General features: G+C 40.4%; 1 protein-coding gene across 1 annotated transcript; it reads left to right on the plus strand.

Moving 5' to 3' along the window:
- Positions 1–1,258: 1,258 nt before the first annotated feature.
- On the plus strand, positions 1,259–17,587 carry lamb3 (laminin subunit beta 3). Its single transcript, XM_084542858.1, has 22 exons — positions 1,259–1,536; positions 2,425–2,579; positions 7,509–7,623; positions 7,869–7,942; positions 8,292–8,483; positions 8,630–8,693; positions 8,799–8,989; positions 9,586–9,706; positions 10,534–10,722; positions 10,836–10,991; positions 11,642–11,835; positions 12,146–12,242; positions 12,434–12,809; positions 12,924–13,084; positions 13,174–13,385; positions 13,541–13,747; positions 13,878–14,022; positions 14,181–14,388; positions 14,808–14,949; positions 15,030–15,206; positions 15,420–15,579; positions 15,976–17,587. Exons 1-22 carry the CDS (start codon positions 1,512–1,514, stop codon positions 16,113–16,115), a joined length of 3,501 nt encoding a protein of 1,166 aa, XP_084398984.1. The 5' UTR covers positions 1,259–1,511; the 3' UTR covers positions 16,116–17,587.
- Positions 17,588–17,689: the final 102 nt, after the last annotated feature.

Raw genomic sequence — 17,689 nt, forward strand, 5'->3', positions numbered from 1 at the left:
TGTTGAGGGTTAAGCCTTGGATTTAAGGTTAGGATTAGGGTAAGGGTTAGGTTTAGGCAAGGGGCTAGGGAGCGCACTATGTCAATGCATGTCCTCACAAAGATAGCCATGCAAATGTGAGGACATTTTGGCCTGTCCTCACTTCTTTACAAGGCTGGTTGAGGGTTTAGACTCAGTTTTAGGGTAAAGGTTACAATTAAGTTATGGTTAGGATACGGGTTAGGGTTAGGAACTTGGTTGAGATGGTTATGGTAAGAGGTTGGGGAATGCATTATGTCTGTGAATGTCCTCACAAAGATAGCCATACAAAGGTGTGTGTGAGTGAGTGAGTGAGTGAGTGAGTGAGTGAGTGAGTGAGTGAGAGACAACACACCCAGCACTGGTCTTAGTCAGTGTGTCTGTGGAGAGTGATGAAAACCATAATGTGTGTTTTCCACTGGCCTTAGGCTGCCTTATTATTACACACAGGTGATTAGTAAAAGGACCCAAGCACGTTACCACACCGCTTGGTAAAGCTTAAACTCTGCCTGCAGGGCATGGATTGTCTCTTCTTGTCTGAGTGACAATGTGTCCCCTCCCAAGCACTGTGTTTTTTTCCTAATGAAACAAATCTCTTGCATTTTGTCTCGGAACATACGTGTAGAATATGTCCTGGACTTTGTCAGAACACGTTTGTTGAAAATTCTGGAATTTAAAGAATCTGAGTTTCTCATTTTTCCAGTCTCCGTGAGCTGCTGAGGAAAAGAAATGTGGCCTAATACACTGTGACCATGTGTGCAAAACCTATTGACTATACAATATCCAGTCATTCTAGAAATATTTTAAATGAGTATTTAGAGTATAAGTGTTTTGTGAGACAGGAGATCTGTGGAATTGTGTCAGTTTACAGGTCCACAACCTAAATAATATGAGCACTTTAGATATTTTTATACAACACCAAATTTCCATACATTTCTTAAGTATTAACAGTTTAGAGAAGCTGTTTCATGTAGTTTTTTTGTGAATATAATAACAGAATATACTCTGTAATTAATGTGTAAGCATGTTTACAGTTGGTAATAGGCAGTAAATGCAAAGCACAGCAGAGACTTATGAGAACATCATTAGTTTTGACTGTTTTTGGTCAGAACCAAAGGTATCAACATGATGATGAAGCTGCATATGTGTGAAGTGAAAGGTTAAGTTGGTGGACCCTGAATAGCTGGATAAAAAAAAACTATTTTTATTTTTAATTATTACAAGTTCAATGGATCATTTCAGCTCAGTTGAAATCATAATAGTGATGTATCACACAAGTTTGTTTAGGTAAATGGCTCCTTGTGTGTGTGCTACCAACATGTCTGCATCTGTCTGCATGCCTGAGTGCGTGTGAGCGCTCTGATTCATAAAGTAAAGGGAGTGGTTCAGAAGGGTGTGAGTCTGACACAGACTGTATCATGCTGTCCAGGTGAGACGGCGTATAAAGCAGCCGCAAGACAGAAACAAACACTTATTCACGAGAGGAACACAACATGAGGATACTTTTACTTCTAGCTGGTATGGTACTTCCCTTATTCTTATTTCTTTTTTATGTAATGATTTATTTTTGGTGGCTTTCTGTTTTGCAGGTTTGTCTTTAACTTTACAACTTCACCGTTATCCAGAAAATGTTGGAATACTAAATCCATGGGAGATGATAACTTATAAGCGGGGTTTTCAACCACTGAAACCAAATGGTTACAGAGCTGATAACCATGAAAGAATTTATGTTTGTTAACAGTAACTAGTAGTCGCTCCTGGTATTAACAAACACAATATTGTCATTTCAACTTGAGAAATGACTAAAACATTAAAATAGTGCACTAATGATCAATTATCTAATTATTGCTGGAGTTGTATTGTGGTTTAGTAGGTAGAGCAGGTCGTCCACAAAACCAGAGGAGCATGCCGAACATGCCTTGATCAAGACACTGAACCCTCAGTTGCTCCTTGTGCTTGGCACTGGAGTGTGAATGTTTGTGTACTTGAGCTAATGACGATGTGTCAGTGTGACAGGGTGATTATAAAGCGCCTGGAGTACCAAAAACAAGACCATTTACCACACTGTAATAAAAGGAGCTCATCTACTGTGGAAGTATCTAATAAGATCTTGGTGTTACTCTGAATGAGAGTACACAATATTGTAAATATAGTCTACAGATACAATGCTCAGAGACTAAACTATTTCATTTTACACTGTGCTGTATGGCAAAAAAAATCAATTTTCAAGATCACTGCCTCCACGAGTCAGAAAAAAAACCAAAAAAAAAACATTAGATGAAAATCCATATGTACAGATTTAATAAAGATTTAATAAAGCAGTTCTATTTTTTCAGCCATAGTCCTGTAGTCCTGATAAATGTCAGTAACATTGTATTTCTGGTTGTATTTCCTTCCTTCTGGCAGCCATAGCAGCAGTATCACAGGCCCAGAATGACTGCACCCGGGGTGCGTGTTATCCACCAACCAATGACCTGCTGTTGGGCAGGGCTGGCCAGCTCCGGGCCTCGTCCACCTGCGGCCTCACCGGTTCCGAGGTGTTCTGCACCCCTTACCAGCAGGTAGGACAACAGTTCTGTGTCTTATCTTTGTGGAACAAAAATAAATTTGTGTTAGTCTTCCTTTGAACTATATTACTTGTAATGTCTATACATCTAAAAAAAAAAAAAAAAAAAAACATTAGGTCCAAAACTTCAAGACAAACCTCTCTGAAGAAGAAGGCGAGTTGATTTCCAAAACTGTTTAGTTCAAATGTAGAAGATATTCCAAAATTCACCACCAACATATTTTCCTGCGAAGCCCCACTTCAGACATTGCTTCAGCCAGCTGGTATCACACAGGCGACTTATGGGTCTTCATATGGGGTTTTTACTCCCAGAAGACAAGCAGTGCAGAGGTCAGTGGGAACAGACAGACGTGCATGATGGAGTCAGCGGCGGTTTGCTTTTCATTTGTGAAATATGTCTGATTTTAGTGCCAGAACATCATGTTGCAACTGTACTCTTTGACCGATGTCTGTCTGCTGCCTCAGCACAAGCAGTTACAGAATGTAAATTGTGATTTTGAAATGTGAATTCAACAGAGTGACACAGAGTGGGCAAGATTCAAGGCTGCAGTGTTGCAACTTTTATTCTTGCAAAAAAGGTAGCTTCCAATGTGAGATTAAATTCTTCGTTTGCAATACAGATATACCTCTAGTGAAACCATAGTCAGTAGTTCACATCTGTCTAATCTAGCTAATGTTTTGTATTATTTATCAACTGCACTGTGAGAATTTCCCCAAAGACTTTCCGTATGTACGTAAATGTTCTACGGGATATGTATTGTGCATTGTTGTAGCTTTGGGATGGCATCAACACAAAAGGGTGACGGCAGCAAACGCTCCCAAACCACAGTCAAAGATACTAAAAGTCGTCCATGAAGTTGAAGGTTAAAAACTCCATCCTGAAGATAAATGCAGTGGATGGAAAAGGCTAGAGTTCCTCACAAACATAGCTGAGGAAAAAATTAGCAGGCTGGAAATAAGTGCCTAATGGTAAATAAACTTGGATCTGGCTTAGGAGATCAATTTAAGTTACCTTCAAAGATTGTGTCCCAGTGTTCTTTATTCTAAATTTCTATAATACACAACCTAAAAGACAAACAGCAGTTAAGACAGACAGGCTGATGTTACATAAGCTTCAATAAGCACAGAGCAGATAAGGTTACAGAGCAGAGTGTAGTGTGTTGGATTAGCCTTGGGACATGAATAGTGTGTTAGGCGTGGACCCTGTCCTATTGATAAGTGCTTTCCATTTTTTTTTCTTTTTTTGTTTTAAACTGAGCCACACCTCGTCCAGACAGGGAGTGGCAGGAAGGCAGGAACACTCAGCTGCACCTCAGAGCTGACACATACAAACATGTACTCATGACTACCAATAACTACCATCAGAGGTGTAGAAAACTAGTGGGATCTTGTTGGGTATGCTTCATCATACAGATGTGGGTGTCAGATTTTGAAAACAAATGGTTAAGTGCATAAATTATAAAATAATAATCTCTGGCAGATGTTGTTTAGTCTTGTGCCATAGCATTATCATGTCAATAAATCATGGAAAGATTGTAAGGTCATTTTTAAAAAATAGTTGAACAGTTAAAGGGGAATTACCGTTTTTTACAACCTGGCCCTTATTTCTGGCATAAAATACAATCGTTTACTCACCCATATAACTTTGGTGTCATTTGGAGTCGTTCGGACGATATTTAGCTCCAGTGGAGCGCAGCATATATCCATATAGTGGGAGTGACTGGGGCACCGAAACGCAGCCTCTAAATAACACATTATCTGCAGCGAAACTCGTTCATTTCACCAATATTTTGTTATGATACACTAGTGCTATTCCCCGTTGAGTCCGGAGTTACCTGTAATCATCATCAGACCTGGATGATGTCATCTCTGAGCACCACGCGCACCCGTGACGGTCGGCTTGGTTACCTGTAATTTGTTACTGGTAGTTTTTTGCAACATGGCGCGAATAGATAACAGGTAACTCCAGACTCAACGGGGAATAGCACTAGTGTATCATAACAAAATATTGGTGAAATGAACAAGTTTCGCAGCAGATAATGTGTTATTTAGAGGCTGCGTCTCGGTGCCCCAGTCACTCCCACTATATGGATATATGCTGCGCTCCACTGGGGCTAAATGTTGTCCAAACGACTCCAAATGACACCAAAGTTATATGGGTGAGTAAACGATCAGATTTTATGCCAGAAATAAGATCCAGGTTGTGTTAACTCATGATGAGAATTCAGAAAGAACTATTGCATTTAAAAAGTTATTTTAATCTTAATTAACAGACATAAAAAATGCTTTTTAAAGGCTTACCGCTTTTCAGCTTCACATCTATGTACAGTGTTATTTTATTTCAAGAGTAGAAAATAGAAATTGCGGAAATACAAACATGTTCCCATTAGTTCACCATTAGTGCAAACTGTAAAGTTAGATTAATTGCACTCTACAGTTGAGAAAATCACCTCATATTCTATAATGTACCCAAGCTAGTAAAGTTTCCTCAGCTTATGCTTGTAATAGACAGATTTTTGTTACTACATTACGCCGGGCCTGTTGGTCTAACTGATGTATCTGATGGGATATATAGAGAATATTATTTGTATTGTTTCTTCCTGTCTTTTTGTAGTGCAGTTAATATAAGTCAAAAATATAACTCTTTGGTGCCAATACAGACCAAGATAGCAGATAAATTTAGCTAACTAATTTCATCATAATGTCCACTTTAGACTTTACACTTTACACCTGAGCTGGCACTGGCTAAATGTTAACAGAGTGTGTTTGCGGTGACACACTGCATGGCCAAAAGCCACAAACCACAAAAAAATTTCCCCGCAGAATCACTTTTAACCTAGACAGTTAAGAAAGTTAAGTTAAGAATGTCCCTGTCAGATTTTACTGGCAAAAGTGATGTGAAGAAGTATTTCAAATGGTGTAGACACACCTTTGGATCCTTATCATCTGAGATTAGATAAATTTCTCACTTTTGCAATGCAAAGAAAACAATCAAATTTACAGATAATATAGCAGGGGTCAGTGTAGGACCTGGGGTAGTTGTGGATGTGGGTGGGTTGTATTTTACTGGCATGTCTGCAACCCACTGAGCTAAAGACAACTCAGAGATAATGTATGCTATGGGTGCAAGAGAAGGACCAAAGTACCTGGCCAAAAAAAAAAAAAAGTCACCACCAAAAACAAACAAGGTCACACACTCATGCATGATTACAGCACTGGCTGTGACATTGTTTCCATAATCTTCTTCAATGTCACCAGATTTATTTCCATCCAGTGTTGCATTCATTTTCCACCAAGATCTTGTATTGATGATGGGAGAGTCTGACCACTGCACAAAGCCTTCTCCAGCACATCCCAAAGATTCTCAATGGGGTTAAGGTCTGGACTCTGTGGTGGACAATCCATGTGTGAAAATGATGTCTCATGCTCCCTGAACCACTCTTTCACAATCTGAGCCCCATGAATCCTGGCATTGTCATCTTGGAATATGATCCATTGATGGAATGACCTGGTCATTCAGTATATTCAGGTAGTCAGCTGACCTCATTCTTTGGACACATAATGTTGCTGAACCTAGACTGCAGCAACCCCAGATCATAGCACTGCCCCCACAGGCTTGTACAGTAGGCACTAGGCATGATGGGTGCATCACTTCATCTGCCTCTCTTCTTACCCTGATGGTTCTCCACTATCCTTCCAGTTTTTAATAATGCGTTGGACAGTTCTTAACCCAGTTTTAGTAGTTTCTACAATCTCCTTAGATGTTTTCTCTGCTTGATGCATGCCAATGATTTGACCCTTCTCAAACAGACTAACATCTTTTCCACGACCGCAGGATGTGTCTTTAGACATGGTTGTTGAGGAAATGAGAAGCTACTCATCAGTTGGGCTTAAATAATTTTTTGTCAGCTGAAAGATAATCACCCATGCAGTAATTATCCAATAGGAATCTCCTACCTATTTGCTTAGTTAAATCCAGGTGGAGACGTTTTTTTTGGCCTGGTATTGTATGTCCATATCCAGGTTTTATACAGCATCGGAGTAGTACTACCCAGTGCAGAGGAATGTTCACTTATTCTGTTAAGCAGCTTCCCCTGCAGCCAGTTTCATTTGTCTGATTACTAATTGCTAGTAGCTATCTCAGTTTGTACCCTCTGGAAGAAGGTAAACTATTTCACAATTCTGCTTCTAATCACAGTGGATATTTAATCTTGAAAGATGTACTTAATGTTCTGATGTTGATGCAATAAATCCTGTTAGCTGTGCTTTCTCCTTACCTTTAGTTACCTTAATGGAAAGCAAATTTAAACCATTTCCATTATAAGTTTGTGTCTACAGTGGTGCATGAGTTGAGACACGTAGCTGGCTTATGTTGTAACAATCAGCAAGCCAGAGAGAACTTTTCCCTGCAGGGGAAACAGCCAGGGTCTGTGTGCATGAGCAGCACGTGAAGAGCAGATGTTGATTTCAGTGTAGTGTTCAGAAATGAATCTTAAAAGAAAATCTCAAAATGTTTTTATTCTTGGAGAGGAACTCGGTTTGAATTTTACCACCAGTTCATTCAAATTTGGTGAGGTGGAAAAAGTTTGGTGAATAAATGTGAGTGAATTTGTTTTCCCTGTGGCCACAAGTTCCTTGTGTCACAAATCTGAATCCATGCAAAACACAAGAGCAGCACATGTCTCCTGATAATGTTTGTCATCGGGCATTTAGATTTTCTGTCCCTCTGGACACTATGTGACCTGCTCAGTGACACAGCTTATCTGGCATGGCAGAAAGCCCAGTTTAAAAGTTGGTCTCAGGTCCATTGGTCAGTTTTAGGTCACAAGCCTGCCATTCACAGTGACACAATTTCACACATGCATGCAACACACATTACAATGAAAGCCTGTAGCCTTGATTCTATGTCTTTTGTTTCTCTCAGAGGAAAATGAAGTGCTGTCCATGTGACTCCAGGAACCCAAACAGTCAGCTGGCCCACACTGTGCAGAATGTCCTGTCTACTTCTGCACCAGGCAGATGGTGGCAGTCCAGGAAAGGTGGGGACTGAAAAAAAGCATGCAGGCTTCAGTACTGATGCAGAAAAACTGCTGATGATTGCTAAAACATCATCAATTGTCTTTTGTCTCTTTACTTTCTATTACTTTCTATACTATGAGCTATCCTAACCAGCAGAGGGCCTGTTATGTAGCTCAAAACTTTGCTAAACAATGTCCAGAGAATACCATGACTTTTATGAAATCAAACAATTTGTCTAACGCTCGTCTTCTTCTGTGTCCTGTAGATGTAAATGAAGTTGTTCTCCAGCTGGACCTCTATAACCTGTTCCAGCTTGACAACCTGGTGCTCAGCTTCAAGGTAAGATACAGTGGGCAATCCAGACAGATCTAAAGATTCTTTGTATGTCGGTGCACAAATGATCAAATACAATAATCTTAAATGTCCACAAGCACCTTCATTGTATCACACTGAGATACACTAAGTTCATGTTTCAGTCCTGAGGAAATTAATCTGAATAGTAACATTTGCAAAATCCAAAATAAAAAGGTAAATTAACAGTAATATTAGAAACTAATATTTTTTTCCATAAATATAATGCATGCAGTAGGATGAAATATTTCCTCAGTAATTACTTGGAAAACATATTTCCTTTTAGGTTAATGTAAAATCTGTAATTTATACTTTTTTCTCTGTTTTTTTTCTGCAGGGACCTCGTCCCAGTGCCCTGGTCATAGAAAGGACGCTTGATAATGGTCAGACATGGCAACCAGCTCTATACATGGCTGCAAGTTGTCAAAAATCATTTCCTGGAGTCCCCACAGCAACTCCTCTTACCCTGGACCAGACATACTGCTACACGCTTCCCCCTACTGGAGCAAACCCATACCAAGATCACAACGTAAGAACAAGCAATCTATTGTCAGCAGCCACTGTTAACTCTACAACTTTAGTTTTAGCAATATCACTTACATCACTGAACAGTACAAAACAAAACCTGTGATCTGTGACAGCTAAAAAGTGATGGCATATATTTCTCTTCTCCAGATTGAGTTCAGCCCTTTGCGTCAGTTTGCCTATGTCTCAGCTCCCAACAGCCAAAAAATTGAAGGTAAGTGTTTGTCAGGTCATTATGATTCCCTGGGTTGTAACTGAAAAGGGCTATACACCCAGTCCAAGTTTATAGCATGCTGACCAACAGCTGTTTTATCCACAGATGTGTCTGGGTTAACGGGACTGAGGGTGAGGATGACGGAGCTGGGCGATGTGCCTCGTCTGCCAGGCAGAGCTCTCAGTAGGTTTTACGCCCTGAAGGAGATGAAGGTGATGGGCAGCTGCCTGTGCCACGGACATGCCAACCGATGCCTACAAGAACAATACAACAATCTACTGCCCAACGGCATACAGGTAGGTGGGAAGGGCATTTTATCGATTGCATCACCTATACCCCAATCAGGCATAACATTATGACCACCTTCCAAATATTGTGCAGGTCTCCCTTGTGGTGACTCATCAGAGAATGGACATGGGTCTTCTGAGGGTGTCCTGTGGTGTCTGGCAACAGAATGTTGTTGGGGGGGGGGTCATCCCACATTTACTTGATCAGTTTCTAGTGAATTTGGAGGCCAGGTCAACACCTTGTTCTGTTCTTCATGTTTTGTTTTGTTTTAGTTGTTCCTAAAGCGTCTAGGTGAGAGCTACATGTCTAAGTAACATCCACATGAACGCCAGGGTTAAAAGTTTCCCAGCAGAACATTGTACTGTCACAAGATGGTCAGTGTTAATCATTTCACTTGTCAGTGGTCATAATGTTATGCCTGATCAGTGTATCTTGTATTTGTATCATCATCATCATGTATGCTTTAGACAGATGTATGTATCTATGATTATCTGTGTTTGTCTTGTTCCTCTTGTGTTGCAGCTTAGTGAATGATGTATGATATGAGTCCTCTAATCATCACATTTATTTTAAAATGCTTTTTTCTCTTTCTGTCTCTTTGCAGGTTAACCCTCAGTGTGACTGCCAACATAACACAGCTGGTGTAAACTGCGAGCGTTGTGCTGACCTCTACAATGATCTGCCCTGGAGACCCGCGGTAGAGGGAAACACTCATACCTGCAAACGTGAGACCACCCACACATGTTTCACATCTCTATGAGCTCTATTTATTTGGCCAACATTTCCATCTTTGGGTAAAATTAAAAATTTAAATGATAGAGGTCCAACATTCACAATGTATAACTGGTTTATATCTGGTTCTCTGAAGTTCTAAACTAGAAACTTGGAAAATAGGTCCTAAGCAGGAGGTTATGGAGGTTTGAAGTTAAGGCATGTAATCAAATGCATACAATTCATATTTTAAGTACCACCAATACCAATGTTATAGGATGTCCCTCTTCTAATAAATCCAATAAACATACTGAAGAGACTTCATTACAATGCAATGGGTTATATAAAAGATATTTCCACCAGTGCACCCATAATGTTTGAAGTCCACTATACTAGTCAACATATTTTATATTAAAGTAACTTTTGCTTGTTTTGTATGGTAAGTGGTCTGCTGTCTTTGTTTATCTTTATTGCCAGAGATTATGGAAACTTCCAGGGTTGGATTTATAATGTGATTTTTGTGCAGGTCAGGGCAGAGATCAATACATAATAACTTAAAATGTGCCAAAGTCATGACACACACACATAAAACAATGCTGTTCTTGATTCTGGAGCAACAGTAGAGATCCATTAGAGACAGTAGCTGTTAAAATATTCTACTTACCGCAGATGAGTGTGAAACTCAGAACGCATTTGGAAATGCATGTTAATGCCTGAACACACGTGCCTAAAACTGGCCACTTTAGGTACGTTTAGACTAGATGGTCCAGATCGGATGTTAGTGCAAGGTCTGAACATGCCCTATGTATCATGTTTACTAACGCCTTTGTCCCGTCCTCAGGTTGTGAGTGTAACAACCATGCCGAGCGCTGTCACTTTGATCAGACAGTGTATGAGTCCAGTGGGAGGAAGAGTGGAGGTGTGTGTGATGGCTGTATGCACCACACCACAGGGCCAAAGTGTGATCAGTGTGCCCCGGGATACCAGCCAAACCCCCGCAGCAGAATGGACCGCCCCGACGCCTGTATACGTAAGTGAATGAAAGTCCAAACTTTAAGTCAGGTTTTTCACATGGCACATTGTAGTGCAAACACACAGAATACCACTGACACTAAGCTCTGCTTGTGATTGTGTTTCTGCCAGGCTGTATCTGCAGTGCTGAGGGGACCGTAAATGGGGGGCGTTGTGATGACAGCACAGGCTCCTGTCAGTGCAAAGTGAATGTGGAGGGTCCCCGCTGTGACCACTGTACAAGAGGATACCACAGCCTGAGCACCTCCAACCCCCTGGGCTGCACCAGTGAGTTATCTAACACCTACAGTATATAAATCACTGCACAGCTCAAGTACAGGGCTTAAATACTTTACTTTTCATGGTAATATGCTTTTTAACTCAACTACATTCATGTGGCAGAGTTTGTTACTAGTTATCAAGTTAATTAGCAACTAATTTGATCATCATTTTAGTTGTTTTTTTAAAACGTTCATCTAGACTCTCAAATGAGAGGGCTTCCTTTATTCACTCAATTTACATACAGACTTGAGAAAACAATCAGCAAATGACTTAGAATACTTCTAAGCTATATGAAATATTTATAATACATTAGAGCATGATTAAAAATAATATACAGTATACGGTATACAGTAATAGTCCTCACAATTTTCTACTTTCCAGTAGGTTCATTTTTCTGATTACACTGACATACTGTATGTATCAGCCTGTTGAGGAACTGTTACAGAGTAGTGTTAGTATTTTTTCTTTTTACTGAAGTACTAGTTGTGAATAGTTTGTCTCCTTCTTACTCCAGTAAATGCATTCACCACATGCGTCTTGATAAGTACACCTAATGTCCAGAGTCGGTACATCACATACTGTACCCTGAGGTTTTCATGAAAGTCTGCACATGTTCTAAATATCCACACTGTATGTGTCTTATTCCTGCTCTCTAGAGTGTTCCTGCTCTGCAGCTGGCTCGCTGTCAGATGTGTGTGACCTGCTGACGGGCCAGTGTCCCTGCCGTCCCCACTTCCATGGCCTGAACTGTGACAAGTGTTCAAAAGGCTACTGGAAGCCGTTCCTGTCAGAACGCTGCGAACCCTGCGGCTGTGACCCCACTCGGTCAAGCAGTGATACCTGTGACCAGGTATTTCATTAATATGATGAATTTACTGAGCTACAGCATGTACTTACTTCAAATGTACAAGAGAGCGTTCTCTCTTTCAACTGTCTACACTTAGAGCATAAGACTGGTATAAGATCTGTGACAGGTTTGTGTATATTTGTACAGTACTATGGACATACTATGACTATGGCCAGTCCCACATGTACTACACAGTTTGTACTTTTCTTCTAAGGTTGAATATGTTCTGTCCCTGAATACATGGTAGGATTTCAGTTCATATTTGTCCTCACTGGTAAGGATATTAAAATCAGTTCTTCTTCCTTCTGTCCAGCTCACAGGTCAGTGTCAGTGCAGACCAGGCTTTGGAGGCCGCACATGTACTGAGTGCCCAGACAACACATATGGAGACCCTCTCGTAGGCTGCCAACGTGAGTCAGACATCTTTTGATTACCACATTTATTTACTGATGAATGGTGATACATTCTCTCTGCCAGAGTGCAAAAATAAATAATAAACAAATGAATAAAAATCTGACTACTGACTAAATTGCTCTACTTCAGGTGGTGTTTTATTGTGAAATTATTATCTTCTGTTCATGTGTTTTCTCTTCCTCCCCAGCATGCCGGTGTGATACTGAAGGAACCCTTCCAGAAGTTTGCGACAAGCAGACAGGGCTCTGTTTGTGTCGGCCAGGCGTTACCGGTGCTCGCTGTGACTCCTGCAGTCGAGGACGCTGTGACTCCTTCCCTGCCTGCGAGTTTTGCCCCTCTTGCTTCTTCACCCTAGATACCATGCGTCAGAACTTCAGTCTAGCTTTGGAAAGACTTTCTCCCAGAATACCCTCTGGTCCTGGAGGTGCTGGTGATCTTGGAAATTTTGGACCACGCATTCTGACCCTGGAAATCCGCCTGAACCAGATTCGGGACTCCATCTCCCTTCCACCCAGTAGCGCTAGACAGGTTGAAGATGCTCTGTCTCAGCTGGACAAATTGAGGTGAAGAACTGTGTAGATTTTCAGGGGGACACATATTTATCTTTTGAAAGTTCAAACATATTTGTGAATGTAGTCTATTGAGATGCCTAACAGAACACTCTCATTGTTTCTCAGGGACAATTTGGACAGTGTTAATAACAACCTTTCACCCTTGGTAAAAACTCCTGCTCTGGACTCAGAGCTGGACAAACTGCAGGCTTTGCTGGACAGCCTCACTCTGGTGTACAAAGCTAAGAAAGGTGCCTTGGATAACTCTGTGAATCCTAGCAATGCAGGTCAGAAACAAAGACACATGAGCAACATTTTTACGTTTTAGTTAAGGATTGTTGATGGATTTATATGCTCATGCTGATTTTCTGTTCAGGAGACATCACTGCCATCAAGAATGCCTACGATCAGTCTACAGATGCAGCCAAGAAGGTGAATGACAGCAGTAACACCATAAAGGAGTCAGCTGATGTCAGAGAAGAGACTATGGACATTCAAAACCAAGTTCAGCCAGCCAACACCAAAGATCTGGGCATACTGAAGTACAGCATGGCCTCCCAGCCTGATCTCGCTCCTGTTGCCAAACAGGTACTTTGCATTGCTGACGTCAGTTCAGAAAGTATAGTGTGTGATTGTGTGACAGGAGCAAACAGCTTTGCAGTATGTTTCAGAAACAACCTCCTCGGCCTACCAGTGGTCCTCAAATTGCTACGCACCTACAATGTTTGTGTGTTGTGTTTCAGGTGTGTGGTAGCATTCTCTCAGAGCCCTGCACCCCTCTCCAGTGTGAGGCTGGTGACTTGTGTCCATCTGAGGGAATCCCACCTTGTGATAAGGGGGGAAAATGTCTGGGTGCTCTGCCTCTGAGCAAGAGGGCAAACACTGATGCTAAGGATGTGAAGGACCGACTGGCCAATCTCACAAGAAAGATCACAGAGGCTGCAGAGAAGGTACACACTCACTCTATCAGCTCCAAAGACACGCTCCGTTGAAAAAGCATGACAATATTACATAAAATATTATATTTGGACTAACGGTTAACAATTTTTGAATGATTATATAACTTGCATTGTCTCCTAGCTCCAGAAAACACAAGAGACAACCAATCAGGTGAGGCAGTCTGCAGAGAAGCTGTCCAGTAAGATGAAGTCGACCAGAGATGAACTAGAAGACGACTTAAAAGAGACGCGTGACATCGTGAAAGAGCTCAAAGACTTCCTGTCAGGTAGAGATCGTTTTGGGTTGTTAGGAATGAATGGATTGACCAATGGAATTAGGGTGAAAGTACACTGGGCTAATATTGCATGAATTTATCAGAAGGTGACGCTGAAGTGTAAATCCTTTGTCATTTATCTCCAAGTATTCCCATTTCTGTGTGTCCAGACCCATCGTCCAACTTGAACCATATCCAGAACGTGAGTGACTGGATCCTGAAAGCCAAACTTCCCCTTAGCCTGGCTTCTCTGAAGGGGAACCTGGAGGAGCTAAAGAATCTAGCAGCCAATCTACCGGACAGCACAGCGGTACTAGAGGACGCACAGCCGCAGCTGGACGCAGCCAAGAAACTGTTGCAGGAGGCCCAGAATGCCAGGTAGGCCTTGACATTATACCGTTTAAAACTTTTTTCCGAGCTCCTCAGAAAGCTCCTGAACAGATTTTAGCCTTTAAATAAACTTACATTTGCACCTCACAGATATGTAATATTGGCTCCTGTTCCAGAAAATACCAATACACAAGTGTAATATTTCAGTTTTATTTGTTTAATTGGGTTCTCTATGTCTACTTTCAGTGCTTATCTGAATCTCCACTGATGTTTGTCGGTCATTTGTATACAGAAACGTTGAAAAAAACTACATAGGGCCCAAAAACCCTATAAGAGCATCATGTCCCTGAAAGATAAATAGAAATCGGACATCTAGAGCAGGACTTTGGTCCAGTAGAGGACAACACTGATTTAGTTTAATAGGGCAGCCCTGCAGATCAATGTATTCACAGGTTGCACATTCACAGGGACATTGCAGTGGGAGTGAAAGCTGATGTGGATGGGCTTCTGGAAGGCTTCAGGTCCGCAGAGGGATCACAATCTGACCTGGAGGAAAAACTGCAAGACAGCATGGATCTCATTGACAACCTGAACAACAACCTGACTAATGTAGGAGGCATAGATTCATAAAACATTTTTTAAATTTTTCCAATAAAAATTGCTCACTAGGTGTAAATGTTTCCATCCAGGCTAAAGACAAGCTGAATCCAGCGGGGAAGAATCTGGATGATGTGTCAATGCTGATTAAGCTCATGAAACCCCAGCTGGATGAGCTGAAACGGATGCTCCAGAATGGAGAACAGCAAGCCGGGGATGCACAAGAAAATGCGGAGAGAGCTGAGGATGAAGCAGCTGCTGCAGGAAATGTGAGAGGCCTGCTATAGATGCTCTGTATTGAAATATGAGAATTCACCGTTACAAGGCGCAGTGTCTTAAACGTCATCTTAATTGCTACGGGGGGCTTTTGTTTAATAGGTTTCAATTGTTTCAATTATTTAATTTGAATTGAATTTTAATTTTTTTTTTAAAAATAGTGTGATATGCTAATGCAAAGATGTATGTTGTTGTTTTTTTTGTAGGAATTGTTGACTTTGGAGAAGCAGTTTGATCGTCTTAAAGTTAAAGATGCGAGTGGGACGAGTGGAGAGATGGGGCCGATGGGGACTAGACTGGCCAAGATGCAGCAAGATGCTGGAACGCTGGTTAATACCACCGAGAGCATGATGAAGGCTCTTGAAGGTAATACGGCCATAAATCTGTATTGGTTGTTTATTCGCAAATGAGACTAATTAATAAATCCACAGAGGATTTCTTTCTCACTGATTCCAAGTGCTGATTGTGAGCTGACATTAGAATATTCTTTGATTGACGACTGTAGAAAATATGGTACAAATATTACCTCTTGACTGTTTTTCGTATTTTTTAATTTACAGCATCTGTGACTATTATTGTCTTTTGCTCCAGACCCTACATGATGGTTTAAGAGTTGTTTTTTTTTAAGGCTTGTTGGGAAATTCTTTTAAAAAAACAAAATCTGCAGACAGAGAAAGCAACATTTCCATCATGAGTGTGAGCACAGATTTTATTCAGATCCGTAGTCACTCTGTGTCGTCTTATCTTTCTTATCTTTCCCAGGAAAAGCAGATTCCCTCAGAAGGCTGCAGGGTGAGATCCTTCAGAAGTCAACAAAGCTCGAAGGACTTGATGCCAAGCTTAGAGACCTTTTGGCAAACCTTCAAAAGGAAGCTCATCACCACAGCACCTGTATACACTGAGATCCACCATGCCAGGCCACACACTTGCAGCTGTTACTGTCAGTTTGTGTTTGAAATTTCTCTTTGGTTCGAACCAAATGTATGGATGATTCAGGCCTGATTGGTTGGTCTTATGCTGTGCAGAACGTCTGCCGTTGAAGTCATAATGCAATAATGTGCATGATTGTTTCATTCCAAAAATGAAATGGATTTAAAGTACAAGATGATTTTAATTCAAATTTTCATTTCAACATAACCAGTTGCTGCATTTGTAACAGTTAAAGCATATTTCTTATTACTAATATTGTTGTCATTTCACTGGCATGCTTCATTGGCACAGCAACAGTGTAACGCTGGCAGTCATTTTGCTCCTTCATGCCTCTCATCATCACGGCTTTGCGTTTGAGATGTGTTTTTAGTGTGTACCTTTATGTCAGACCAGTCTGTTACAGTACACAGTAACACTATTGGCATAGTTTATGCTAATGATCAAATGGCACAAGCATGCACCTCCTCATGAACAGGCGCAGTTCATCAGACTATAGTATAACGTGCAATTACTGACAACTTTGTCCAATAAATGGAGTTTAAACATCAACTCAAAAAAAAAAAAAAAAAAAACTGGAAAAGTGGCCAACTTAGTATTCTTTAGATTCCCATTCACCAAGAGTGTATTCCCTTTCTAATCAGTATTATATAGGCATTATGTGTAGGTTGGTTATTTTCAACATTCAACATTTTATCTAGAAAAACTATCAGACAGCTCTTTTATTTGTCAGCAGCATTAAGCCTCCTGCTAGAAACTGCATTACAATTATTGCATCTTTATGACTCAATAACAGGTGAAACTTACATTATTTATTTTCTGTTTGCTTCTGTTGTTTTACTCAAATAAAAGTTTGTTAATACTTTGTCTTCAATCTGTCAATCCAGCGCCGTAAACTGGCTGGTTCTTCAACAAAATAAGAGACCGGAAGACTGGTCACAACATATTTATTGTGAAAATGATACAAAAAAAAAAATCTGCATTTGTATGTTCAGAATCATCAGAACCATCACTAGTGGTGACAGCAGCTTTACATCGGATTGTGGCACTTGATAGCAGACTACGGACGTATCATAGTTAACACAGCTAACATCCCACTGCTGTGTGTGTGTGTTTAATGATTTGTCCTCAAAATAAAGTTTAATCTCATACAAAAATGTGCTGTTCATGATCACCTTTGAATGTTGAAGTTGGAATAAATTCCATCATGAATAGCAAAACAATGCATTTCCAAAAAATAGAGATACATTTCCAGATTTTGTTATAGCATCGAAACTGTTGATTAAAAAGAAGAATCTTAATAAAGATATACACAGCGTCAGAGTCTGAAATAGCTCATTGTGTTTATAAACCTTGTAAGCCATTCAAACTAAAAGCACAGCCGTGTCCATCAAAATAGATTCAAATAAATAAATAAGTCTGCTTACACATTCCATGACAAGTCTAGTCAAAACAAATATATTTAATGGAATTTTTGTAAAATGCTGAGAGAGTAATATACAATATTTTTGGGGATAAATTAAATGCATATTATAATACCTAAACTATA

The sequence above is a fragment of the Chelon labrosus genome, assembly GCF_963514085.1.
Source record: "Chelon labrosus genome assembly, chromosome: 4".
NCBI classification, from domain to species: domain Eukaryota; kingdom Metazoa; phylum Chordata; class Actinopteri; order Mugiliformes; family Mugilidae; genus Chelon; species Chelon labrosus.